Raw genomic sequence first — 26,549 nt, 5'->3', positions numbered from 1 at the left:
TCCATACTTCCAGCTTTGGTTCTTCAACTATTTCCTCCAGGACCTTCAGCCCAGGAACATCTCCCAGCCCCTAGCACTGCCAGACTGTGCTTGGAGACCTCCTCGGCCATTATTTAGTCAAATATTTTTTTACCTGTTTACCCAATTATCCTGTGTTTCCTCCTCTCTAGTCCACTGTATTTGTTCTGAGGGAAAAGGATGAAGGGACAAAGTCCTAACTTGTGCAGAAATTTCTTTGCTTTCTGGATGTGGCTTAAATGGAAATAATTGCACCTGAAGCATATTGCAAAATCGTCCCTGAAATTTTCAGATATTATTTCTCCTCCATATATAACTTGAGGCTTTTTGGAAGTAATGGTTAAAGATATTCACTCAGATTCTAGCTTCATTATGAAACCCATTCAGCAGATACTATGGCTCAGTGGTCTGTGGTCTCACAAGATAGCTGCCACATCTTAGCTAGGGCCACATGTGGCTCTGAAGCTCTCTAAATGCCACGTGGTACCACTTGAGTGTCTCCACGTCGATTTCAGCCCCCAGGACTTGCTTTCTGCCTGTTAGGGTGGTCTGGGCTGAGCACAGTGTGCAAGGTCAATGGAAGGGAAGCCCCAAGGGATAAGTTCCCTCCCCTCACAATTGGGCCAACACTTTCCCTCCTCAGGAAGGAAAAGACATCCTTTGGCCCTGAACCAGAGTCCATTTCTTGTGGGGCTACCTTGCTGAGAGAGAGAGACCACTGCATGCCTGGGCACCCTCTCCTGCAGAGGGAGGGTCCCAGTCCCTGCCAGACATTGAGGTCATTCCACAGAGCGGCATGCCTCGCTAGTGCTGGCCCTAGGGTTGGGGGCCGCTTACATCTGACCTCTTTGTTTGGGGCTGTGCATCTTCTACACTTGGTCTTCCACCCACTTGGCCATAGATATTTAAGATAAGCCTCCTCCTTTGATTTTTCCTAATTCCATCCCTGTGAGCCCTGTGCCCTCCCCTCCTGCACCTAACCATTGTAGCTTTCTCTCACAGGTTTATAGACCTAGAAAACAGCCCCCGAGCTCGAATATACCATGCACTTGTGATGCTGGCTACAGCCCAGATATTACGGCCAAGTACCACGGGTCCAGCTACGATGCATACATGATCCAAAGGTCTCAGGTCAGTCAGCTGCTAAGGAGACACTTGCCCCCACCACGGGGGGTGGGGGTGCATAAGAACTGCAACCTATCTTGACCTTCACCTCTTTTAATGATTTCCAGTACTCAATGGCCATAAAGTCTGGGATCATAGGTGATAGCATTATATCTTGATTTGTAATGTAATTTCATTTATTGTGTGTTTCCCAATGGTTCCAGACTTGGTGGCCAGCCTAGAGGGCCAGCTCTTCTGAAATGGCCTGGCAATGCTGCAAAGCCAAGGCTGCCAGAGGCCTTACTCTCAGGCATGGTGGATTATACTTTTCTTTCTGTCTCTTAGGTCCTTTGTCCCCAAATTCCCCCTACTTTTCCCAATAAGGAATTTTTTTAAGGCTGCTTTTTTTCTTTCTCAGTATCATGAAAATGCACTCCTGGATTCCAGGAAGGATTGAGTGTAGCCCTTCAATTTGCTCCTGGGAAGCTGCACAAAGCCTTCATTATTTGCGACAGGCTTGGTTTTGGGTATCATGGGGCACATTTGGGAAACCCCAGCCATGCAGAGTTAGGCTCCCGCCTGGGCTAAGGCAGAGTCTGAACGGCTGTTGTGGAAAAAGAGCCAGTGAAGGAGGAGGATGGGCTCCTTGGTGATTTAGATTTAAAATTTTTCCCCACACCCTACCAGCCTCGGAGCAAGAAAAAGCATGTGAATTTATGTATCCTTGTTACAAGTGATTAAGATTCTAAGAATAATGATTAATTTGCTTATAAAGCACCCCCTTTTTATTGAGTATTTACTCTGTGCCAGGATGTGCATCCAGAGTCCCTTGGGGATTTTGTCCCACAGTCCTCACAGCAGCCCTGTGGTGGGGGTGCCAGGATTCTCTCCCTTTTCTAGGGGGCATAACTGAAACTCAGAGTGTGCAGTAACCAGCCCAAGACACCCAGCTTGTCCCCACCACGGGGGGGACCAAGCCATAGAGCTTGGGTTTTGCATAGTCCCCCTGAGTCTACACATGCCCCACCAGGTTCAGGAAGGAATTCAGAGTGACAAGCAGAGGGTATTCCAGAAATTGTGAGGTCCCCTTATCTTTGTAAACCTGAAGTAGATGCTGAAATACCCATTTAAGAATGTTCTCCAGCCATTTACAAAGAGTGGATTCTGCCTAAAGCTCTTAGACTTAGGCTATTTGATCACATCAATAATTACTAATACTTTTGAGCTCTCACCATGTGCCAGGCGTGGGGTCTAAGGGCTTTACATACAGTAACTCATCAACTCCCAACAAAACCGAAGGCCGATGCTCTTGTAGAGAAGGAACCAAAGGTCCAGAGAGGTTGGGTGCCTTGCTCAGGCTTTGCAGCTAGACACACCATGATGCTTGCAGAGACCCTTAGCCACACAACCATAAATGGATTTTGCAGACGCCATCTAGAGTTGGACAGTTTAGGATGAATCTCCTTTTAGCACTTGTTAGCTGTGTGATCATGGGCAAGATACTAAACCTCCCTGAACCTCAGTTTCAACCTCTGTAAATTGGGTTAATAACCTAATTCAAAGGGTTATTGTGAGACATAATGTCTCTAAAGAGCTTTGCATGTGCCTTGCACACAATAGGTGCTCTATATGTGTGAGCTGCTATTACTACTACTACTGCTAATTGATTTTATCACCACCAACCCTCAGAGGTAGCTTGATTTTGACTTCATCGTTGCTGTCTTTCGTAAGCCTGGGAGTGACAGCTCACTGGGAACACATTCTATTTTTTTGTTGTTGTTGTTGGGAGGAAGATCAGCCCTCAGCTAACATCCATGCCAATCCTCCTCTTGTTGCTGAGGAAGACTGGCCCTGAGCTAATATCTATTGGCAGTCTTCCTCCTTTTTTTCTCTTTTTCTCCCCAAAGCCCCAGTAGATAGTTGTATGTCATAGTTGCACATCCTTCTAGTTGCTGTATGTGGGACGCCGCCTCAGCATAGCCGGACAAGCAGTGCGTCGGTGCGCGCCCGGGATCTGAACCCCGGGCCACCAGTAGCGGAGCATGCGCACCTAACCGCTAAGCCACGGGGCTGACCCCAAGGAACACATTCTTGAACTGTGGGAGAAAGAGCAGACAGATGTTGGCACCTAAGCTCTCCTGATCCTCCCTCTCCTAAAGCCCAAGCACTTGGGAAGCAATGAACAGATATGTCAGGAACCCTAGACCCCAGCTCCCAGCCTGCACTGAAGAGGCCCATTGTGCTTATTAAGCTTGGTTTGTGTATGCAGCCCAAGTAGACATCAATCAGAGAGGGCACCCCTGGGAGGACGAGTCCCAGCCCGCATTTGTCATCACACGCATGACTGACTCGGGAGAGCAGAGCTCTTTCAGGTGCCCAGGCCAATGGGAGAAGAAGGCGCCAGATCTGGATGTTCATCTGCCCGATGTTCTTTGGGGATGCTGAGGCAGACTGGCTCGTAAGAGATGCCGTCCTCTTCAGGCTGCCTTTTGAGCTCATCCTGACTTATGTGGAAGGTTTCTCCACTGCCCACTCCATTCCCAGTGACTGAACATGAGTAGCTTATTCCCCACAGTTATTGCACTTTGCCAAGCGCATAGTAGGCACTCAATAAATATTTTTTGTGCGATTGAATGCATGATTACCACATGGCAGTCTCTATGCCAAGTGCTTTATGTATACATAAATTTACAGACATTATCTCTTTTTCCTAATAATCAACCGACCAATGTATTGCATACCTACTATGTGCCAGGCTCTCTGCCAGATCTACGGATTCATCCACAACAGATATTTTACCTGCCCCAATGAGGAAAGCATCATTCCCAATTTTGCGTTGATCAAACCAAGGCTCAGAGAGACCAAATGACTCGAGTACCATCACACCACTCATACTTGCAGTGCAGGGTTGGGCCCTGTGCTGTCGGAGTGCTGACACTTTGCTCTTAGCTAGGCTGAATACTGCCTCCCTAAAGCAATGCTGTGAGCCATAGATTATTCCCCACGCCTCACAGATGTCATCAGAGAAACCAAGTTCCAATCCCTCAGCCTGTGGTTCCCAAGCTGCCTAGGGGCACAAGGGTAAGAGGGGATGGGCAGCTTGGGGAGACCAAGTGCCATGTTGGAGTTCAACTCAAGAACTATTCATTGAGTGCCTTCTGTGTATTAGAATGCTAGGGGTTTTTGGAATACGTCAGTTACCAAAATAGATAAAGACCCCTTCCTCATGGAGCTTACTTTATGATGGAATGGGGAGGTGGAAGAGAAAGGCCATAAACTATGAACATAATAAATAAATAGAAAAAGAAAAATATAGGCCAGTATAAGGGAGAACAGGAATGCCAGGGTAGGACTGAGGGTCTGGTGACAATGTAAAATAGGGTAGGTAGACAGGGTGGGCCTCATTGGGAAGGAGACATTTGAGCCAAGACTCAAAGGAAGTGAGAGAGTGAGCCCTGTAGATATCTAGGGAAAGAGTGTTCTGGCAGAGGGAACAGCCAGTGCAAAAGCCCTGAGGCAGGAGCATGATGATATGTTTGGGGAAAAGCAGAGAGACCAGAGTGGCTGGAGTGGAGTAGACAAGGAGGTGAAGAGGCAAGCTGTCAGAGCAGTAATGGGGTGGGGGGTAGGACTCTTGTGCAGGATCTGCTAAGAGTGGTATATTCTGGAGCAGAAATTCTCTGTAGTTAGGAAGCAGAATATACCAGCCATGCAGCCTCAGAACAAGGAGGACTCTCTCGGGTACTACTCAGAGTGCCCTGTTTAGGGCTGCCCTACTGAGCCTACTCTTCAAATCCTCTGGCTCCAGCCTCCAAGGAGTCTCGGAGCTTAGCTTGCATTTTTAAAAAGCATTGCCACTTCCATTTGGAGCCACAAAGAAGAACTAATGTCAGAATTTGTTTGTCGTGGCTGATAAGATTTTCCAGTAGGAACAGAGCCCTTTGACAAAATGCCCTCCCTGACATTCTGGCAATCTCAACAAGATACCATTAGAATCCAAATCCTGCACTCTTCTTGCTGTGAGGAGGCAGGCAGGTGGACAATAGTGGCCACCATGCCATTGCCCTGCACAGGGTAATGGCTGTGCCTTGGAGAAGTGCAGCCAGCCTTCAGGCCAGGCCAGAGATTCTCAAACCTCATTGGGCAGAAGCATGATCTTTTCTAAAGATAAATCTCATGATACACTCATCACCTTCCAGCCCTCACTGCTTGAAAAACCATGCCTGGCTTCTCTTGCTGGTGGGATAAAGACAAATTCAAGCCAGTGTGCTCTCTGCCTTGTACATGCAATTCCCTCTGCCTGGAACACATTTGCCTCTTTTCCTCACCTAGTTAATGCTCATTCACCCATTTAATCTCAATCCAACATCACTTTTTCAGGGAAGCCTTCTGGGACTTTCTCAATTGCGTCAAATCCCCAACTTGGCACTCGTGTAGAATGTGTACATCACTTAATTGCACTGTAACAGTTGTAATTTTGCATTTGTTTTTGTGATTATTTGAATAGTAACTATCTGCCCTGCAAGTCTATGAGCTCTGTGAGGACTGAGAATGTGGCCTCATGAGTTTTTTTGCTGACCGTTTATCTCCAGGCCTAGCACAATTGCTAGCACAGAGTGGGAATTCAGCAAATATTTGTTGAATATATAAATGAGTGAGTGAATCACCAGGGTGACTTATTAAAGAAAGAGACATCATTGATCAATCACGGCTTTAGACAAGACTTAGGCTCATGATTCTTCTCAACCCAATATTCTAGGCAGCCACCACCTATTGAGTTGGTAGGAGAGATGAGACCTGTTTGCCAAATGATGACCACAAAATGGTGCCACGTCCTTTCTTGCCATGTTGCAAGACACTTTACAGAGATGTCTTTTCCCTTACTTGAATTATTTGCAGTGGTGGCCATTTTGAACCTTTCCTCTGAATCTCTTCACTGTATTTTAGTTCAAATCCCCTCCACATTTGGGGGTTCTTCTTGAATAAAATGTCACTGAGTTTCCAGATGTGGCAGAGATTACTTGTTGTTATGAAGGGAGCCCCTCCATTTCATCCCTGAAAACTTCTGTGTCTCATAAATCAGTTTGCCTAGAAATACCTAAACTCCTGTTAAACATCTGTCAAGAGAGCCAGAGAAGGTGATATGAAGTGAGTTCAGAAATTGCAACTATGCTTAACAACAAAAGAATCTTTATGACACTTTCAGGTGTTGCCGTTTGGATTGGTTCTAGGCTGAGCACAGACTAAAGGTAAGAGAGCAGTACAAATTAACTTTCTGTTACTTGTTGCATAAAAGAAGATAAAGGATTAATCCTAGTTTGGCAGTAGACGTATAAGTCTATCGTATAAGTATAAGAATAGTTTCATATTCTTCCCAATTCCATTTCTTCACAAGCACACACCTCTGACACTTTTACTCCACCTCTTTTTTAAAAAAATCTGGCTTCCAGATTTTTGCAATTTGGGGAGAGTGTCTCAATTGGGAGTAAGTTAAGTTTTTTGATTTTTTTGTTCTTTCTCTAAGGAGACTAGTTTTAAAAACTATTATTAAAAATTACCGTCTTACTTTCTTTTGTGAATTGGATCCAATCCCCCCTAACTCTTTTTCTCCACCCTTGAAAAAAGGACTGACATCAAAATAATTAATTCTGAAATCATTGGATTTTCTTGTTGCTAAAGAGTTTTTGAAGAAAGCTTAAGACTAAATCTCACCCCCTAAGCCTTATTCCCAAATGCTACCCTGTGTGCTGAAGTAGTGATATGCACATCCTTGATGAAAAGGCCTTTTCAAAATGAGGGCCAGGCACTATTGTTTTGTTTAAATTAGAACCAGCTTATTTCTTAGAACTGGTTAGAATACTTTTGTGACCAGAGATAAATTGTGCTTGGTTTTCTTTTCCCTTTCCTACCAGTTCTGGGCATTGTTTTTGGCTACCAGGAAACACACTGGTCAGTTGGGAGCAGGAAGGTGTTAAGACCAGGACACTAGTCCGCTGGTTCTCTGTGTTTTCCCCCAGACTTTGCAGAGAAGAAAAATTCTATGTCCAGGTGAACATTCAGGAGGCTATGCCAGATCTGCACAGTGTAGTCTATTTGGGTAGAGTCTCCCCCTCCCCTATGTTGTCCAGAAGGTCATAGGACTGTCTCCAAGAATTATTTAAAAGGTGTGGCCAAGAATGGGAGAAGGTGGAGGCTGCCCTGGAAAGTGTTCAGGAGAGCTGGTTGTAAGGATGGGATCCTAGTCAAAACCAAGGAGAGCTGGTTATAAGGATGGGATCCTAGTCAAAATCCTAGTTTTACCTAGACAGAGGTAAAACCATCCTGTCAGGGAAAGTGGGAAGCACCTGAGTGGGATGGTTGATCAGGCATTTCTTTCCTCCTCTACTTGAGGCCACACAAGGTTGTGCTTCCTATTGACACTTCCATTGCATTGTATGCAGATGACTTTTAATTACCTTTTATGGTTCAGGAGGTGAGCACAATTAAACAGCAGTGGAGGAACTCCATGCAGTAGGGTTCCCATAGCCTCTTGTTGTGGTTGGATGAGTTCCAGAAAGCTTGATTTGATCCCAGCATTGTAATGCATTGCAGACTTGCCCCAGATCGAATTGCTGAAATGCAAATGCATTGGTTTTCACTGTAAACTCACTTTGGTTTAAGCTGTTCATGTCCCACTGGTAGAATCTAGCCACATCTCTATTTATCATTGACTTCAATGCAAAGTGCCTTTACAGCGTGTCTGGAGAATGCCTTTTTAAAAAAGAAATACTGAGATCCCTCTTGGCGGGCCAAGGGCAGGACATTCTCATAGAGGTAAAACCTGAACTGCTCGGTGTTACTGAAAACAGTTTCCTCTTAGTGTTCAAGTAATTGGTCAGGACACTAGTCTGCTCTCTTAGCCTGGAGACATTCCTTACTCTAGGCAGCTGGTGCCTCAAGCCGATACTCAGGTAATCCATTCAGTTTGCCGGTTGCAACACAAAGTAGCACTCAAAAGTTGTGGAGGCAAAGTATTTAATCTGTGATTCGATATGTTTCGCAAATCCCTATTAGAAGTGCATCTTCCCAGAGCATCAAGCTGACTGTGGTGGACCAGTTTCTGAGTCTTTCATTTAACAAAGCCATGTTTTAAAAATCACTTAGTTCCCTTCCCTAAACATTTATGGAGCACCTTTGGCGGGATTGTGTTGTGCACTCTGGGGGCTATAGAAAGAGATATTAACTTTTTCTTGAGCTTTGGATTTTCATCATCTCTACCACCAGTAAGACAGATATTAGCTCATGAAACAAAAAACAGGGCAAATTGCTGTTTTTTGGTGCAGAGATGTTACCAGTGTTCAAAAATCTTTGCTTGCTGGAGGGGTCAGGGAATGCCTCCTTCATAAGCAGGAATTCCTGTGAATTTTATGATTGGCAATCCATAGCCTATCTTCTGTGACAAACGCCTATCCAGCCACAGTACTTTCTCTTAAGTTTTCAAAGATCCTAGTGCAAGTGCTAGTTTTAGAAAAACTTACTTTTTGTTTTTTAAGTACACCTTTTTAATGAGAAAAACTTGACCAACTCTACTATTGTGTTGCCCCGTGTTTAGAAATACACAAAGGGAAAGATGAGTCTGACTTTTAAGTTTCAGAATGACTTGCCAGCTTTGCTTCAGTAATTTGAAGCACCCCTACGGTATCTAGCAGTTGGCAGAGCACATCAGAATAACAGGCTTAGCTGAAGGTGACCAAAACAGATTAGCGTACAAATGCCAAGAAGATCTCTCATGTGCTGTCTCTCTTTTTTTTTATTCAAATTTCACATCTGTGCTCTATTTTTAAACATTTATTCTTTAAGTGATAACGCATGTTTTACCAAGCCTCTTATTGGATTAGACATGTTTGAAATCCTCTCAACTTTAACCTGTTCATTACTGCCACCAAGAACATTTGCATCCACCACCAAAGCAGAGAGTGTGTATGGAGAAAAGTTCCCAAGATGTCGGCCAAGATGACCAGGGAACCATTGTCCTTGGGGAAGGGAGGGATCCAGCCATTGCACTGGGTAGATTTTGGGGGATTTTAGGCTGACATTGCTTCAAGAGGACTGAAGTGGGAGTGTAATATGTACAGTGTTCTTGCTCTTCAGGATAGTTTTTCTACTCACATTTTAGAGCAGAAGGAACTAAGTTTTTGAGCTCTTATGTATACCTGGCACTGGGCTAGGGATTTTAGATATATTATTTCATTTAAGCCTCACAACTCTGAAAACCAGGTGTTATTAATCCCATTTCGGAGGTGAGGAAACTAAGGTCCAGGTTTGGGCAAAGATGCCACAGCTAATGAGGGTCTCACTCCAAAGCTCTTGCATGTTCTTCCCTGCAGATGTCCCCAGATTGCTGCCATACCTTGTTTAGGTCATAGCCCCTATGAAGTGGGGCTAAAAAGGAGCATAAAAAGAAGGCTTTATTCTGTGACCCTGAGCACCACTCCCAGCCCCTCCCACCGGCCCCAGCCGGGCTCCACTGTGACCTGAGGTCACATGTGCAGGCTGAGGAGGGCGACTTATCTTTTCCTGCATCACCAGGCATCACCCACTGCCATGGGGAAGAAAGGGCTGCGGGCTTGATCAAGTGTGCTGCATTTTCTGTTTTCCGGCATAAAATGTTGGCACTTGCCTTGTAGTCTTTGTGTTTCATTCTCAAGATCTGCTTTAAAGTCTTTTTCCCCTTTAGTTTTCCATTTTCTTCTTCATCATTTAACATATAAAAACAGGTTTCTCCTGGTCCCTTTCTCTCTCTCCCTCCTTTCCTTCCTCTCATCATATAATTAAAAGTCCTGACATGCTGTCTTCACCTTATCATTTCAAATGAATTGAAAAAAGATCCGAATTCCTGCCCTTGTGTCTTCCTGATGCTGAATTTCAAAATGAAAGAAAAGTCCTTTTCCCTCCCTTTTCGCTTCATACCACCCCTTGAATAACTGTGTTTAAGTCATACTGATTTTGTCATTCATCAGCATTGTTGTGCAAGCTGAGTTTGCCCTTTCCTGGCTTCAGAATTTCCTCTTTTTCAGCTTTTTCAAGTAATAATTTAACAGTAAAAGGGTTTTTCACCCTCCTCTCTTGTGATTACAGAAAGACAATTATCAAACAGAATTTAACATTTCCAGTAGTTTATCTGTGCTCTTACTCAACTCCATATTCTTTTGGGGAAGATGCCACTTTCTTTCTTTATTCCCTGCAACACGCGAAAGGCAAAGTTAAAAGTTCCAGAATCTCTCGTGTTTACCGTTTTAAAAAATTTTTTACCTGTAATAATGCACTATATTAAAAAGTAATAAGGATTTAATTTTGTTACCATCCTTATTATGTAAACAATACTTCTTCGTAGGTGAAAGCATATAAATAAATGCTTTATCGTAAAAATGATATATGTTCATTATAGAAACTTAGAAAAATGTAAATAAAAAACTAAAATCACCCATAATCCCGCCACTCAGAAATAACTGTCATTAAGATTTATAGTTTCCTACATTCCGTTGTCTACATACATATTTGAACAAAGACATGACATACTACATAATAAAGTTTTTTTAGCCTTATAAACATTTAATGTTGCGTGCATTTTCCCATGTCCTTAAAAGCCTTCAAAAACATATATCTTAGTTGTATGATTTCCATCATTGCCATAATTAATTTTATCATTCTCCTATTGTTGGGATTTCAATTCATTTCTAGTCTTTCACTTTTATAATCACCCTTGAACATCTCAGTACATAAATCTTTTTACTTTCTTTTATTTTCCTTAGAATTAATTCCCAAAAGTTGAAATATTAGAGTTATGGGCATTTTAAGGATTGTAGAGAATTAAGAAATAGCTCTCTCCTACAAAGTTCTTGACATTTGTAAGTTTTTTCATAAATGTCAACTGTCTGTGTTAAGTTTGTCAAGGCTACACTCTGATAACATGCCAGTTATTGATTTGGGGCAGAATATTACTATAGGCAATACAAGTGGTCAGTAAACTGAGGCGGCAAGAGGCAGAGGGAAATTTTTAAAACTTCTTAGGGGAGTGGACATGGGAAGAAGTGGGCAGTTCATTCAGCAAGTCTTTATTGAGTGTATACTATGTACCAGATACTGTTCTGGACACTGGGGATACTGCAGTGAACAAAACACAAAAATCCCTTTCCCAAGAGAGCTTGTATTCTAGTAGAGGGGACAAATAAAAAACAAAATAAAGACATCCAATATATGACATGTTAAATGACAATAAATGCCATGGGGAAAAATAAAGATAATGTTCTGTGAGGTGTCTGGGGGGGTGATTTTGAATAGGGTGTTCCCGGGACACCTCCCTGAGAAAGGGACGTGGGAACAAAGACTCACAGGGAGGTAGGGGGTGAGACATGTGGAGCACTGTGCAGGGAGGGAGTCCTTAGTGGGGACAAACTGCAGCCAAGAGAGTCAGAATCTGTTCTCAGGTGCAAGTCCCAAGTGCAGTTGCTGAGTTGACAAGGTGGGGGAGCCAGAACCCCACAACACCAATGTTTAGATGAGATTATTTAAAAAAATACACACACAACAACCAAAACCCCACTCTCTTATCTCTGCCCTGATATGGCCATTGGGAAATGCCCATTGGACACAGGCAGTTAATCTTTATTCAGATGATCTTTGACACAGTCTGGGAATGGAATTGTGCAAAGAGGTTACAAGTTCAGATTGGATAGAGGGGCTGTCATTTCAGAAAACAATGCAAGTCAACTGAAAAAGAATGGCGGTTCAGAAGGTCTCAATCCAGGAAGGTTCTTATGCTCCAGAAACCTCCCATCAAACGATCATTTTGAGGCTGGTTTATTTCTTCTCTCTCATGGCCCAGCACTCCTAGAATTACAAACACAGCTCAGAAGCCAACCAGCAACTCGACTGCTTTGGGTATGCCACAGCTCTTTTGGGTGCTAAGGTAGGCAGCAGGTGTTTGGGTCACAAGGCCAAGCAGAGTTTCTGTTGTCAGTCTTTTTGGGAAGTATGATTTTAAATATTTAAACAAAGCAAGGCAGCCCACTTCACCAGGGAAGCCCTGGCAGGTAATAGAAGGTGCAGGGTCTGAGAAGGGATCTGGGGAGTTCTAGCCCAGCTGTGACCCCAATACAGAGAAACCTTGGGCAACTCATTTTGCTTCTCTCTCACACGCTCAGTTTCCCCAACTGTAAAATGAAGGAAGCGAACTAACAGACCTCTAAGCTCCTTGCAGTTTTGATAGTCAGAGACTATTCCAGCTCATTCACACATACAGTACATTGAGTACTTGATCCACACCAAGGATTTTGAGGATGCACAGGCAAATGGCAGTATTTGCTTTCATGGAGCCTACAGTTGAGTAAGGTAGATGAATTGCTCGGTAGGATATTAACACAGCTATGACTTCTTGAAGAAATGATATTCTAGGCACAGTGTTGTACTTTTGTTTTATTACAATCCTCACAAAAACTTGAAGAGGTAGTACCATCATTATCCCCACTTTGCAGATGGGGAAACCAAGTCACAGAGCTGGTGAGTGGTTGAGCCAAGATGCCCTCAGAGAATCTGCCTGTCAGGGTTGTACTCTTAGCCCTTTGTTTTCCCATCGCAATGCAGTTGCCATTTTCCCACCAGGGAATATTTGAGAATCCTAGATTTCAAAGAAGACTGGGAAGAAGGAAGGCTCTGACATTTGTTCATTTGGCTTGTGTAATCCTGACTCATCTCCACTTATTAGTTGTATGATGATGAACAGGTCAACTTACCTTCCTGTGAAATGGGTATGTTATTTCATACCTAACTCACAGAGAAGCATTATTATGAAGCATCGTCTCCGGGGCAAGCTCTTTAAAAACCCTTAGGGCTGTACAAATGTGCAGAATGTTGATGTCGTTCTGAGGTGCAAAGATAGAGCTATCTTATTCTTCCCCACAGGGTAGCACTCTGCTTTAAGGAATGATGGTTCCAAACTGTCTCTGGTGACAATCCATTGACACAAACCTGCTCCACACATGACTTCTTCCCCTGACCAAAGAAGACAGAACTTCAGTGGCAATGTTCATAAATAGGCCCCCCTCTTCTGCCTTTCTGGGAGCCAGATTCTGATTTATCCTTTAAGAAAAATAAATAGTGCAGAAGGTGCAAACATTGCCTTGAAGGAACCCAGTTCATTATGAGTTCAGATATCTTCCTTCCAAGAAAGGAGTGTCCAGACCTCCCAGCCCCAGTCTTGCTTGTCCCGGCTCCTGGGGGGTCTCTGGGGCCAGGGTCTTCTGAGGCTTCATGAGATGGGGTTGGGCTTCCAGGGAGAGCCTCTGTGTTCCTGAGCTTTCTAGTGATGCCATCCTTGGTGAGCTGGGGAAACAAAAAGCTGATATTTTGAAGGGGAAGAGCCACCTCCAGGGGCTTATTTTTTATGAACCAAAGACACTTAAGTGTTGCTGATTTATCTTAATAGCAGAATCTATGAGCAAACGTCCCAGTTGCCTCTTTGTGCTTTTGGCAAGTCTGGATGAGAAATGGAATGGAGCAGACCCAGTCAGAGCTGGCTAGCCCAAAGTTCGAGTCTTAATCTTCGTCACTCCAAATATGTAACTTAGAATTGTTTCCAAAGTTTTCCAAGTTGCAGGTGGACACCCAGCTTTGGCAAGAGGCAAAGGGGGTTCCATCCCCAGGTTTTCTGCTTCCAGAATAATTATCTTGGGCTCAAGGGGAGAAACGCCTGCATCTCCCTTAGGTAGGTAGTTCTTTAAGGTCAGTTACCACATTCTGGTTCTGAGGGTACTGTTTCTGTCTAAAGAAAGCTTCTTTTGTCACATGAGGAGCCCTCCTGCTTGTCGTACACATGATTGGGATTCTCAGAGGACACCACAGGACTGCTCTACAAATCCTCCTATGTCAGGGCTGGAATGAGACCATGCTGAACCCAGTGCTTTAGAAATTGGAATATAAATTATGTCAAGGCTGTGTTCAGTGTTGTAACATTTGCTAATCCTTATTAGATATGGATAAATTCTCATGGCTTAATTTGGCATGTTGAGCCAGTTCTTCAGATTGTCTTTGGGGACTGGAAAGGAAATGCACAACTTTACTATAATTTTTCTTTTGTTTCTTTAGAATAGGACATAATTTTTTATTGTTAGCTGGTGGAAACTTTGGTGAATCGTGGCCAACTGTGGCTCACCCCCACAGGAAGAAAGCATCAGACTTTAGCTGAGAACATATTCTTTGAAACAAACCAGAATATTTGATTTTTGAAATATCTTCCTACTTAGAAAACATGCTGTCCAACAAATATTAATGTTCTGACCAAGACCAAGAGAATTGAGGAAGTAGAAAGCTACACTTTCTCTCTGAGGAAAATTTTAGTGTGATGTGTGATGCTTTAGTTTAATAATAACTCCACTGAGCATGGAAAGAGTCTATGAGGATGCAGCTACAGCCATAAGAATTTACAGAGCATCCTTCTCTCTCTTGGTCCTTACTTCCTCCAAAGGAGGAGGGAGCTGGGTGTTGGCGAGAAGTCAGGAATTCCACATTCCTTTACCAGGTCACCCACATATACATGACCTTGGGCACATTCTGTCATTTTACTTCCATTTCTGGAATTTGGTCCAAAAAAATATACCTGCTAATAGGTTCTCCTTTTTTGCTGCCAAACAGTTTTATGTTGAAAACCATTGATGAGTATTTTAATTTGCTTGAGTGGAAAGCTATTGCTCTGTTCTTTGTTCTTTTATCAGCATCTCACATAGTTTGGTGGCCAGTCATGAATGCTCAGTAATCAGCTTTAAGGGACTCGACTCTTGTCAAGTTTGATGAGTCCAATCATGTTTGGGGGTTATTTAATCAGTTGATATTATAGTTGCAAAATTATTTAAGTAAGATTCTTATTCTGTTTGTAATTACAGGTTTGTTTTGACAGATCTGTTTTGCAGATTTTTATGAGCAGCCATCCTCTTGGGCAAATCCACCACGGATTCTCAGTGGGGTTAGGGCAGGTGATTTTTCATCTCTGAGGTAGTTTTTCAGAAGAGTGGTCACATAAAAAAGCCAATTCTATCCTCTTAGCCATACCCAATTTTCAGCTTCTGCTGAGAGCAGGAACCAGAATTATCCCTGCATCTCCTTATGAAATTCTGCTGAAAAATGTTAGTCCCTGTGCACTGTGCACAAAAGCCAAATTACTTTTGGAATGTTCCATGGAACTCTGGAATCCAGATAGGGATCAAGGAAACAGCACAACATCTTCCCCCGACTCTGCTCAATCTGTTGATTGATTTGTAGGAGGTTATTCTCCTTAACTTGAACTGTCTGAAGTCAAGTCTTGAGTCTAATTTCTATTGTTTGTTTGTTCATTCATTTATTTGTTTGTTTTTTAATTATTATAATTTGTTCTCAGTCACCGCAAAGAACGCAAAGAAAAGTTCTGGGAAAGCAGAGGCCTCATTCTCCAGTTAAAGCAATATTCTCCTGATAGTTTGCCAGGATGTTGGGATGTTGCTCAGATCTTTTGCGCTGCTGAAATACAAATCAAAGAAAAAAATTCTGGAACAAACCAAACAAAAACCATACACTTATTCAGGGACAGAGTTTGTACATGCTCATGCTGGTTTTCATACCCAACAATATCAAGATATTTATGGGCATATAAGCTTTCCAGGACCTCATAGAGACATCCCTGAGGAAGTGAGAAAACTTGAAAAGGAGGAAGAAGGAATCCTTTCCTGATTATTCTTCAGCAGTGGCATACTGAGACGAGATAGTGAGGAACATTGGACCTTTTCTAAGTATACGGTGATTCACAGCTTGGAGCTTCCAAAAGGCTTAATGCTGTGCCCCATAGACTCATAGATAAAGAAGAAAGGTCACAAATTAGAGTGGAAAATAAAAGGAAAGAATTAGAAAAATGATACAGATTATTATTTTAACTTCCAGTTCTCTGTAATGTTTCTGGCTATCTGAGACATGGCAAAATTCTCAAAAACAATTTACATGTGTCTTAAGATTTAAAATAGTTACATTAACTGCAGAAGCAGTTCCTAACCCTGGCTCTGTTTTGACATGGCCTGTTGAGCTTCTTCCCCACCTTCAACAAATACAAACTCCAGGACCAGCCTTCTGACCTACACGCTCAGAATCTCAGGGGAGGGACACCAAAAGCTGATGGATCTGATTGACAGACCAGCATTTGGGAGGCATTGATCTAATGAAGGAGGTCAGCAACCCCCAAAAGGTAGAAATCCTTGGGTCCCCAATTCCTTGCTCTCTACGTATAGATAGTCGTGCAAGTTCAAGTACTGTAAATATAAAATAAATGGCAAGATTTGGGATGGCTTTTGGCTGCAGTTGTGACCAGAAGAGGTGTAGTTGGGGGCTGGCACAGGACCATGGAACAGGAGTGAGGGTGGGAGTGGAGATAAGCCTGTCAGCACAGGGCACACAATGATAATGGGTAAGAAAGACAGTTGGTCAACAGAGTTTATTGAGTACAAAGAGGATCTGAGCCTTGTTCCAGACATTCCAGGGCTATAAAAAGGAATCAGAAGCCACAGACTGAGCTCAGGTACCTAGAGCACTTCCCTTGATATCCAGCAGCCTGCTGATGCCTCTTGCACAAAATCAGAGAGGTTGAATAACTTCTTGGTAGTTAAACAGCTATTAAGTGGCTTAACTTTGACCATTTGACCTAGGCCTTCTGACCCCACTTTTAGTTTTTTTTTTGCTCTCCAGGACACTTTCAGTTATGGAAATTGCCTTAAGGGGCTACATCTTGAGCCCAGCTATGAGGGAGGCTATAGGACCTGGTTTTATAGGGAGAGATCATTCCCTGGAAGGGAAGCACAGGGTAGAGATGAATCTGTGTGTACATGATTAGAGACTAGAGACAGAGATTAGAGATTAGGGATTAGAAACAGACCATCTTTGGGGAGACTTTCTGTGGAGAAAGCTGAGAGGGGGTGGATTGTTCAGGAAGAAAGAGAGAGCTTGGCCTTGCCCAGCAGCAGAACTGTTTTCATCTGATGCACAAGACAATAGGGAGCCGCTGTGTATTCTTAAGGGAGAGTATGATATGAAAACTGTCAACACAAAGAAGGTTTGGAACCAACATTTTTGATTAATGATAAAATGGCTTCTGAGATTAGATTGCTGGGTCATTTCTGCCCATGAGAGTTTGCCCTGGATTTGATGAAGCTTGGGCACCTCCCGGGGCATGTTCTTGTTTTCTGCATACTTAAGAATAGTTAGTCAGTAGTGATTTGAGTCTTTCATTAAAGCACCCCACCCCCACCATACCAAGGATAAAATAACAGCTTGCTTCAATCGTACAGCCAATGAGACATGGAAATTTGAAGTCTTTCCTCTATAGCACAAATTTCAAGTAGTGTCCTAGAAAGCTTTAGGACCTGAGAGATCCTTGGACCATTAACCTTAAAATTCCAGAACTAAAGGCCTTATTTTGCTACCAGTTTCCAACTCATGTCTATTCCTAAATAGTCATTATGGTGCATTATTCTTTTAATGTGTTATTTCCAAAATATGAGAGAGAGAGAGAGACAGAGACAGAGAGAAGCAGTCTACCATTTGATTTTGGGTGCTGTTGTTTTGTTTTGTAGAGTAGGACCTCGCCTGAAATGTCCCCAGGCACATGCTGTTTCTGAGCAGTAATTATGCTTTTTAACCCACTCTTTTATGTCTGGGTCCTTAATGTCCAAGCTTCTATATAATTACCAAGTTCAGTGTGTGGGAATGAGAGAAATATTTTTTGCATGACTTTAGCCTATACATTACCACAACGCCGTATTATTACAAGATATTTCCTGAACTTGGAGCTGTACTATTAACTCTCTCAACTTGAAAAGACCCAGCAAAGAGATACTCCCAATCTTTGGCCCATGATGCGAGACTCAGGATGGACAGTGACTTGATCCAGCTGAGGGCCTTGGGGCTCTCGGGGGAGGACTTGAATTTGGCGCTAGTGCATTGGTTGTAAGCCTGACAGGGACTTGGGAGCCTTTCCTTTTCCATCCAGCTGTTTTGCAGAGCCACAGCTATGCCTCTCCTTGCAGTTGTGAAGTGCGTTCATTCTTCAGTATTTGAAAGGGGCCAGGTTTGTTAACTGCCTCTCCTGGAGGAAGGTACTGTGTTAGTTTGCTAGTTTGGAGAGAGATTGGGGATGCTGGTTGTTAAGAGTAATCAGAACTTCAAGGATCAGGCTGGAAGAAGGAGAGCTGTGGCCAACAAGGCAAGGCTCCCTGTAATCCTGGACTGTTGAAGTTCACCAAAGTAGAAGACAGCAGGAGTCTCAGGGCCTCAGGTCAGTCTCAGGAACTAAAATAACTTCAACACCCCTCATTTGAAAAACAGTTTATAACTCAGCATTTTTGTATATGGAGCAGGGAAATCTGTTTTATTGTTTCATTTCTTATTTCCTCTAATTTATTGAATATTCAAATCATATGGAAAGAAATCAAGGAGAAAGTAAACTCTCTGAAATCCAAGCACCCAGCAATAACCATCAATTTTTGTGCTCACCTTTCTGGACCTTTCTCACCTATGCATGTATGTATGTGTGTATCCATATACACACATACATATATAGACCTGCAAATATGTTTATATGTACATATGTATTATTTTCTATGAACATGTTGTTTTACTATCTGCTTTTCTTTCCATTAAACTCTATGTTGTGATACTCTTTCCTTCTGATTAATAAATATACATCACTTTTGAAGAGCTTCTGAGGATTTTATTATATAAGTAATGGATATTCGATAATTTGTTAAACAAAATCCTGATGTATGGACATTTCGTTTACTTCTCATTAATTGCTACTGTGATCAATATCCCAGTGAATATCCTTTTATCCTTTTTATCCCTGTGTACATGTCCAACTTTCTTTTCAGGAGGAGACTGTTGGACCGCAGAGCATGCATATTTTGAATTTTGATACAAGGTGCCAAATTGCCCTCCAGAAAGTTTATATCAGTTCACAATCCTGCCAACAGTGGATGAAAGAGCCTAAAGAATAGGGAAATTAACTTTCCATTTTTTTAGGAGTTTCTGAGTTTTACTTGCCTCTGGAAATTTACCTCTAAATGCCTAAAAGACAAATGAAGTACTGAAGGTTTGGTATTGATCCTCACCCAGATTCCAGAACAAGTTATTCAATTGATGGTTTATGAAACTTGGAATAAAATCAGCAGTCACTAAGATTCTTTGTTTGTTCACTAGGATTAAGGAATACTAAACTCACTTTGCTTCTTGATAAGGTTAATATAAAGACAGGTCTAGGGAATAGCATAGACACAGGGTACCAGGATTTCAGCTAGACCTTTGACACAACAAAATCCAACAACAACAAAAAAATTTTCTTTTTTTTTTTTTTTTACCAGTTAGAGAAATAAGGACTGAATGGTGGTCTGGTTGGATGGATTGATATTTGATTGAACAATTCCACCCTGGGCAGGTTGGTTAGGGAATCCTGTCACCTCTACAGGGAGATTGCCAGAGGCGCTCAACTCTGTCCTTCCAGCATGTACATGGACTTAATTATATACAACTTTTGAAAGCACACTTTTTCAAAGTGTGATGCCTCAAAGCTGGGAACCTTAGCTAAAACAATGGAAGACATAATTAGAATTGAGAAATATCTCAGCAGAATGGAACTATAGACCCAAATTTAGTTAGGATAAGTCTAAAGCAAATATTCAGTAAGGAAAAGAATGAAGTTTCTACTTAGAATTAAAATTCTGGTGTGTGTGTGTGTCTGTGAATGGCAGGGAACCTGGCCACTGGGATATGAGTTTAATTAATTGCAAATTTGAATATTATCATCACTGCACAGCAGATGCTAAGAAATCAATGCAACATGAGTATATTAATTATTTTAAAATAGTGTTTACGGAGATAAGGACACAGGTGAAGACTTGGAGTCAGACTCTGTTCAGGGAATTATTCTCTAAGAGGAGCCCTGACACCTTGTAATGATGTGTCATTACACATGTGTAATAATGTGTCACAGATCCTTTCTGTGATGGGGTACAGAGAGGGGACTAGGAGAAGTGGAGAATGACCAATAGAGAGAACAAAGAATGGTTAAGCTAGATAGCTAGAGATAAAGGGCATAGTTGTATTTAAATGTCTGAAGACGTGGGCCCCCTCCAAACAGGCAGAATTAGGACAAGTGGACTGAAACTACAGCTAAAAAGCTCAAAATATGTAGGGAGGAGGGGGGACTTCCCATTTAAGCCATTGTCTCATAAAGTATTGTGGTTCCCATCTCTGGTGGTAATGCATTCACCAGGCCTGCTACACAGGGAATTCCTGTTTGGGAAAAGAGGATTGTCTTAGATTCTTTCCACCAACACGTGCATGATGAGTGGTATTTACGTGCCCAATAGTCTCCCATGGATGGCCCAGACTTTGAAAAAGCCCAAAAATCTTTTGCAGAGAAGTAAAGTGCCGTATTAACTGCTAATACTAGGACTCCTGTTAATGGTCCACCAGTAACCACCACCTGCTATGGCTGCGGCACAAAGTGAAGGGGGCTGGTTCTGTGTGCATCCCAGCACATCAACTAATACTCCCCCCTTTTCTCACCTGCTCAAGTGAACAATTCAGATGCAAATGTGTTCCAGTGGTCAGGTTCTGGCATCCTCAAATCTAGCCTATCTGTGCACATTTCCCTTTCTCCCCGTAGTCTGTTCTTACTTGCTTTCTTCCCATTTTTACTTAGGTTCTTCTCTTCTTGAAAGTAGCTCCCACTAATTTTCTTTATATATACAATTATTCTCACAACCAATAAGAAAATTTCCCCAAGAAACCTCCCAAAAAAATGGACAAAAGGACATGAAATGGAGGCTCAGAGATAGTGGAATAGAAATGGCCGGTGAGTGAAAAGATGCTCAGCCTCAAATTATACTTAGGGAAATATAAAGGGGATATAGTTTTTCATCTATTGGATTTTTGAAGATTAAATGGTTTGAAGAGATTGTGCTGTCACAGTGTCGGGAAAGAGGTGCAGTCTGGAAGTTGACCAACATTTCTGAAGGGAAATTTGATGATATCTTTCAAAGTTTAAAATATGTATGGTTTACTCTAAGGATCTCTCCCAAATCTCTCTTTTCCTAACACATTATAGAAACAGCTACTTTATGTTAAAGCATCCATCCTTGTTGAGAACAAGCACATGAGGACAGCCAAGCTGTTTCTTTGGAAAAGTATTCTTTGAAGCATTGTTGGAAAAATGAAAAACTGAAAATGACCCAAATGTCGATCATTCATTCAACAAACATTTACTGTGTGCCCACTATGTGCCAGGTAACATTTTAGGTGCTTAGTATACATCTTTGAACAAATAAACAAAAATTCATGGCTGCTGTTTTAGTACATCAATAAAGGACTGGTAAATAAAAGTACATGCATAGAATGGAATAATATGTAACCATTAAAAATGAGGTAGCTCTACGTGATCTTGACCTGGAAGGATGGTCAAGATGTATTGGACATTTTATTTTTAAAGGGTATGTGCATGTGTCTGTGCTTGCATTATGCATAAAAGTTTTCTGGAAAGACTGAAAAAAAATTTTAACAGTGGGAGTGGTGATATTGGGGTGGGGGAAAGGTAATATTACTTTTCTTCTTATAAACTCTTTCGTACTATTTAATTTTTCATAGCTAGCATGTATGCTTCATATAATAAAAAAGTTGTAAATGTTATAAAAAAGAAGAAATTATAAAGCTAAATTAGTAGTTCTGCTAGACGACTAAGGCTCCCATCTCAAAGAAAATGGAAAATTCCTTAACCTATCTGTAGGCATTGAGACCAAAATGATTAGGTGTTTGATGCTGTTCAGACTGCAAGAATGGAAATTAATAGCATAGTACTTTTGAATGCAAAACAAAAGACATGAGGTGGGCCTGTGGTGTTACTGGTCATGGGCATGATGGACTTGTCTACACATGCAAATCAAATGGGAAGGTGGCTAGGGGAAGGGGAAGGGCCTGGGGCCAGCAGTTGAGTATTCTAGAACTTTCTCCTGCTTTTGTGAGTCACTAACCTTCAACCTCTTGGAACCTGTCTCTCCTTCTGTAAAATAGTGAACTTGGATTCATTGATTTAAGGTGTGGGCTAGCACTAACATGAATCTGTATTATTCTGACAAGCCCTCATTTGTAGGAGAGAGATTTGAGATAGCTCCTGAAATTCTCTACAGTCTTCAAGATCACCTCAACTTTCTAGTTATCCACCTTCTCCTAGTGCTATGAAGAAACATTAGTTATGTACTTTAGTATCTATTTTTGTTTAGATTCAGTTTAAAAATACATTTGGATATTTTGTACTTATTCTATTTCAACTGCGTGGTCCTGGAAAATTAGTCTTTTTGGATTCTACCTTAAACAGATGACTAAGAGAAATTGATTTTCAAAATTTATACATTTGATGAATTTAATCTGATGTGTTAGGGAAAAAAAAAAATCCCAGCATGATTCAACACACTGGGCATTTCCAAATGAAATTAGAACGTAATTTCATCCTTTCTGGAAATTGGATTTCTGTCAGATCCACAAACCCAGAAGTTCTACTTTGCCTCTTCTTTGGTGGTAAGTTTTCACAGGAGAAGAGGTGATGGTTATAGATGAGTTTTCATATTTGTGTGCTGGGGGAATATCAGCTTGGAGGAGCATGTGTGGGGACCTGCGAATGATATGCCTGTCTAGTTTGCGTGTCTCTGGGGGGGTCCATGGAGACCTTCTATCCAGAGTGGAATTTGTGACTCAGACTCTCCTTCCATGTTGAGCTAAATTGGTCCTAGATAGGGTAAGTTCAGGGTATTCCATATAAAGCTAGTAAGGACCCTGAAATCCAAACAGAAGGAGGACAGCACAGCGAGCAACCCAACGAGAAGATAAACGCCGGAGTGAATGTTTCATAGATTTGGTATTTGGGACACTCCACTGCCATTTCTCTCTTCCCATTTGTTTTTCAACTGATTGGAAAACTACTAATGAACATGTTTACATTTCCTCCGGTTGTTTTACCCAAGTGTGAGACCAGCTGGGGAGAGGGGTTTGTTCTCTGTCCAAGGCCCTAGCTGTCTCTCCCTCTGCCTTCCTCTCACTCTTGGCTGCCAGGCCCCCTTGGCCCTGCCAACTTCTCCTCCTCGTCTCACCACCCCTCTCCCTGGGGTTCTCTCTGTGCTCAGCACCGGCCAGCAGCCCCACCACATGTTTTGCATTGCTCACACCCTCCCTTCTCTCCCTTTTTTGTTGCCATTTGTTTTGTTTTGAAGGGGGTGAGGTTCAGAGGAGGTCTTGAGTTTATGTCCTTCCACTCAGCTTCAGAACTGGAGGAGGCCCAGATTTCATTCGCTCCCATTTCTGCGCTGAGATCAAGAGCCCCTATAGGAGAATGTAGTTCTGTCCTCTGACAGTTCCTCAGGACACATTTGTTCTCTCTGGGCTGCTCCGAATTTCTAGTCTCTGCTGTCTGCAACCCAGTCCATTCACGGTTGCTTTGCTCTTTCCTTCTGATGAGAGTGTCTCAAGCTTTAGTCATTTTGAGAACCACCTTCACAATGTTTCCCATGTCCTATGACCTAATTTCTATGAATTCTCTGTTTGATGTGCTTATTATAATTTATTCAAAAACGTTTTGAAGTAAATCTATAACTATTTAAAAAGTGCATTTACTCCCTGTGAATCATCTTGCATATCTCCGGGTATGCGGACACTTCTCTTCTTAGCCCTTTCTGTGTAAGACTCTCTTTGTCCTTTCCTGAGATGCTGCTGGGTTATTCAACCTCTTCAAGTTCTCCTTAGAATAGTCATTCACACTGTCAGTTTCCAGTCTATTGGCCAGTTCTGTTAGGCCATACCCTGAGGTGTTTTTTTTTTAAATTCATTAGTTGAGGAGATAGTTTGGTGATGCCAGTTCTGCCAGTGACAATAAATATTTGTTGAACGTATGAACTGAATGAAGACCTTTACCTCCCTGTCAGCACAGTTTTAGTCTGAATTCCAGTGCCTGCAAATTGCCTTCTCTTTTTCTTTCTTTTCTTTTTTTCTTCTTTCTTCTGTCTCTCTCCCCTGCTTCCTTCCTTCCTCTCTTTCTTTCTTCCCGGCCTCTCTTTTTTTTCTTTCTTTTCTTTTTTAGTTGAAAATTAAGATTTGATTTTGAAGCTTACTTTCTCAGGAAACTCAGAATAGACCATGCACAGAATGTGCCCTTAGTAGGAGAGTGTGGCTTTTTTTCAGAGACCCTCTATTGACTCTCTGAGTTGAAACCGTTTAGACTCCACATAAAATATGCGTTGTTTACCCAGGCTCTTCATGCTCTGCATACTGTTACAGTCCTTGAAGAGCTTGTCAGTGACAAGTAAGATAAATGAATGAAGAGGACTTTACAAGTGTTTAAAAGCTAAGTATAGCATGTGCTGCCCACTACTTAATTAAACAGACCTGTGCTTAACTAAGTAACTTTGTGGTGGAAACATCCAGGGCCTTCCCCTTCCCCCAGACCCCACCACCTCCCAAGGTGCTAGCAATTCCCTGGCTGTCTGCAGTGGCTAGTGTGTTAGCCTAGATTCAAAACTGTCTTGTTGGTTGAAACATTAAAAATTAATGTGGGTTGTAGATAATGACTTTTGAATTTGTATTAGGGTTGGTCAGCAACATGGACTCTTTTGGGGTTTGATCAAGATTTCATAATGTGTATGAGTTTCATCCTTTTCACAGAGAATTCTAAAATCAAAAGTGAGCTGCTTCTCTTCTCAGCTCTGATTAAGGTCAATGCCCAGAGAGTCAGAGCCCATTTCCAGATCAATCTTGATTTTTTTTTAATGTAGGGGTCAATGTATATGCATCTGAGCAGTAAGGTACAGTGGTTACATAGGAATCTCTGGAATCAGTCCTAAATCTACCAGTTGTACAACCCTGGGTAAGTTTCTTCGTCTTTCCAAGCCTCAGTTTCTTCATCTGTAAAGTGGGCATAATAACAGCCTCTACCAGGGCTGACATTCAGGTCATATGCATTTGAGTCACTCTTAGTTCTTATGGGTTTCTGCGCCTGTCATAGCAGCTATTAAAGATTTTGAGTATGGCCCCCACTCCAGCCTACGTCGTAGGGTTGGTGTGACTGACTAAATGAAATGACAACAGCAAAGTGCTGTGCTGGGCACACAGCAAGGGCTAAGTCAGCACTGGTTGTTACCGTGATGTTTACAGGCGGCTCCCTCTCACAGTGCTGGTCTTCTTTCTGCCGTTGTTAAGGATCCTAATCTTCACATTATCAGCAGAGAAATAGGACTCTTTCTCTGTAGATAATTCTCCCCTGTTTCTCCCCTGTGGGCTGAATTGGCTGGTAGCAGAACAGACGTGATGATGCTCCCAGCTGCAATCACTGTCCATAACCCTTTGGGGAATTCCTGAGGTTCCTACGGTGACAGCAGGAAGTAGTTTACCAGAATAATTTCCCTCCCTTGATTTTAGAAGAAAAACTGCACAAAAAATGTGCTATGAAATAAGAACAGTAGATCAGCCTCTATCCACGTGGAGTTTGGTTCGTGCTAGAGACATTCTTCTCTACCTCACCTATTTTATAGATACAGGAACTGAGGCTTATGGAAAAGTGATTCAGTGAGTCTCAGAGTGAATATTTGGCAGAAACAAAATTAGTACCAGGCCTATGTTACTTCCCTAAGGAAGGTGAGAGATCTGTCTCCCTAGGTGATGAGAAATCTCAAGAGCTGTCCGTGGAAAGGCCTGGTAGTCACAGGAATGTTAGTCCTAAGCAAAAGTTAGACACAGACTTGTTAATCATTCAACAAGGGTTTTTGCTGGAATTCCCACAAAAACAGACCCAGAGACAAAGATTTGGTGCAGGTGGTTTATTTGGGATGTGATCCCAAGAAACATGGTGAGAAAATGGAAAAGTGAGACAGGAAAGTGAAGAGGCCAATAAAGGTGCATTAATGGGTGGTATCCCACTATTGTCAACACAGGGCTGCACCCTACTGGGGAGCTACTGAGAGATTCTGGAACACACAGTAGTGTTGTTCCACTAAAGGACCAGGATGCTGGTTATTTATCCATCACCTCCCCACCTCGTAGACTGAAAGTTGTTCTAAAGGCATGAGATCCCCAACACTTCTGGTCTGCCCTATTCCCAGGCCAAACTTGCTCCTGTGGCCAGAGTAGGACCCCAGGCAGAGAGAGGTGCAGGGGCTTGAGGTGGGAAGATAGCAGCACATCCAGTACTGTTCATTCAAGCTACAAGTGACCTCCAGGGTGGAACTAGAGAATATGGGATGGGCACTGACATTCTCTATAACAATTAAAAATAAAATAAAATAAAGATACTTAATGAGTAGGTACAAAAATAGCAGCCAAACCCTCCATGGTGACCTACTAACTTT

The 26,549-nt window shown here is 42.3% G+C and overlaps 1 protein-coding gene across 6 annotated transcripts in view; it reads left to right on the top strand.

The window, feature by feature from the left end:
* Window positions 1-26,549, top strand: part of ERC2 (ELKS/RAB6-interacting/CAST family member 2) — a 907,827-nt gene that overhangs the window by 690,144 nt on the left and 191,134 nt on the right. For 5 of the 6 annotated variants that reach the window (XR_015552235.1, XM_087431195.1, XM_087431198.1 and 2 more), the window contains exon 16: window positions 1,021-1,149. The exons of the other annotated variant lie outside the window; for it this stretch is intronic. Coding sequence is in view for 4 of the 5 variants with exons in the window: in XM_087431195.1 (XP_087287321.1) it covers window positions 1,021-1,149 (129 nt within the window). In the remaining variant the exon portion in view is untranslated. The remainder of the gene's footprint in view (window positions 1-1,020; window positions 1,150-26,549) is intronic. 6 annotated transcript variants of the gene reach the window in all.

The sequence above is a fragment of the Ceratotherium simum genome, chromosome 5, assembly GCF_057802395.1.
Source record: "Ceratotherium simum simum isolate JZ-2026a chromosome 5, ASM5780239v1, whole genome shotgun sequence".
Classification (NCBI taxonomy): Eukaryota; Metazoa; Chordata; class Mammalia; order Perissodactyla; family Rhinocerotidae; genus Ceratotherium; species Ceratotherium simum.
Note: the sequence above shows the minus strand (reverse complement) of the source record. Positions and strands in the feature narration are given on the sequence as shown.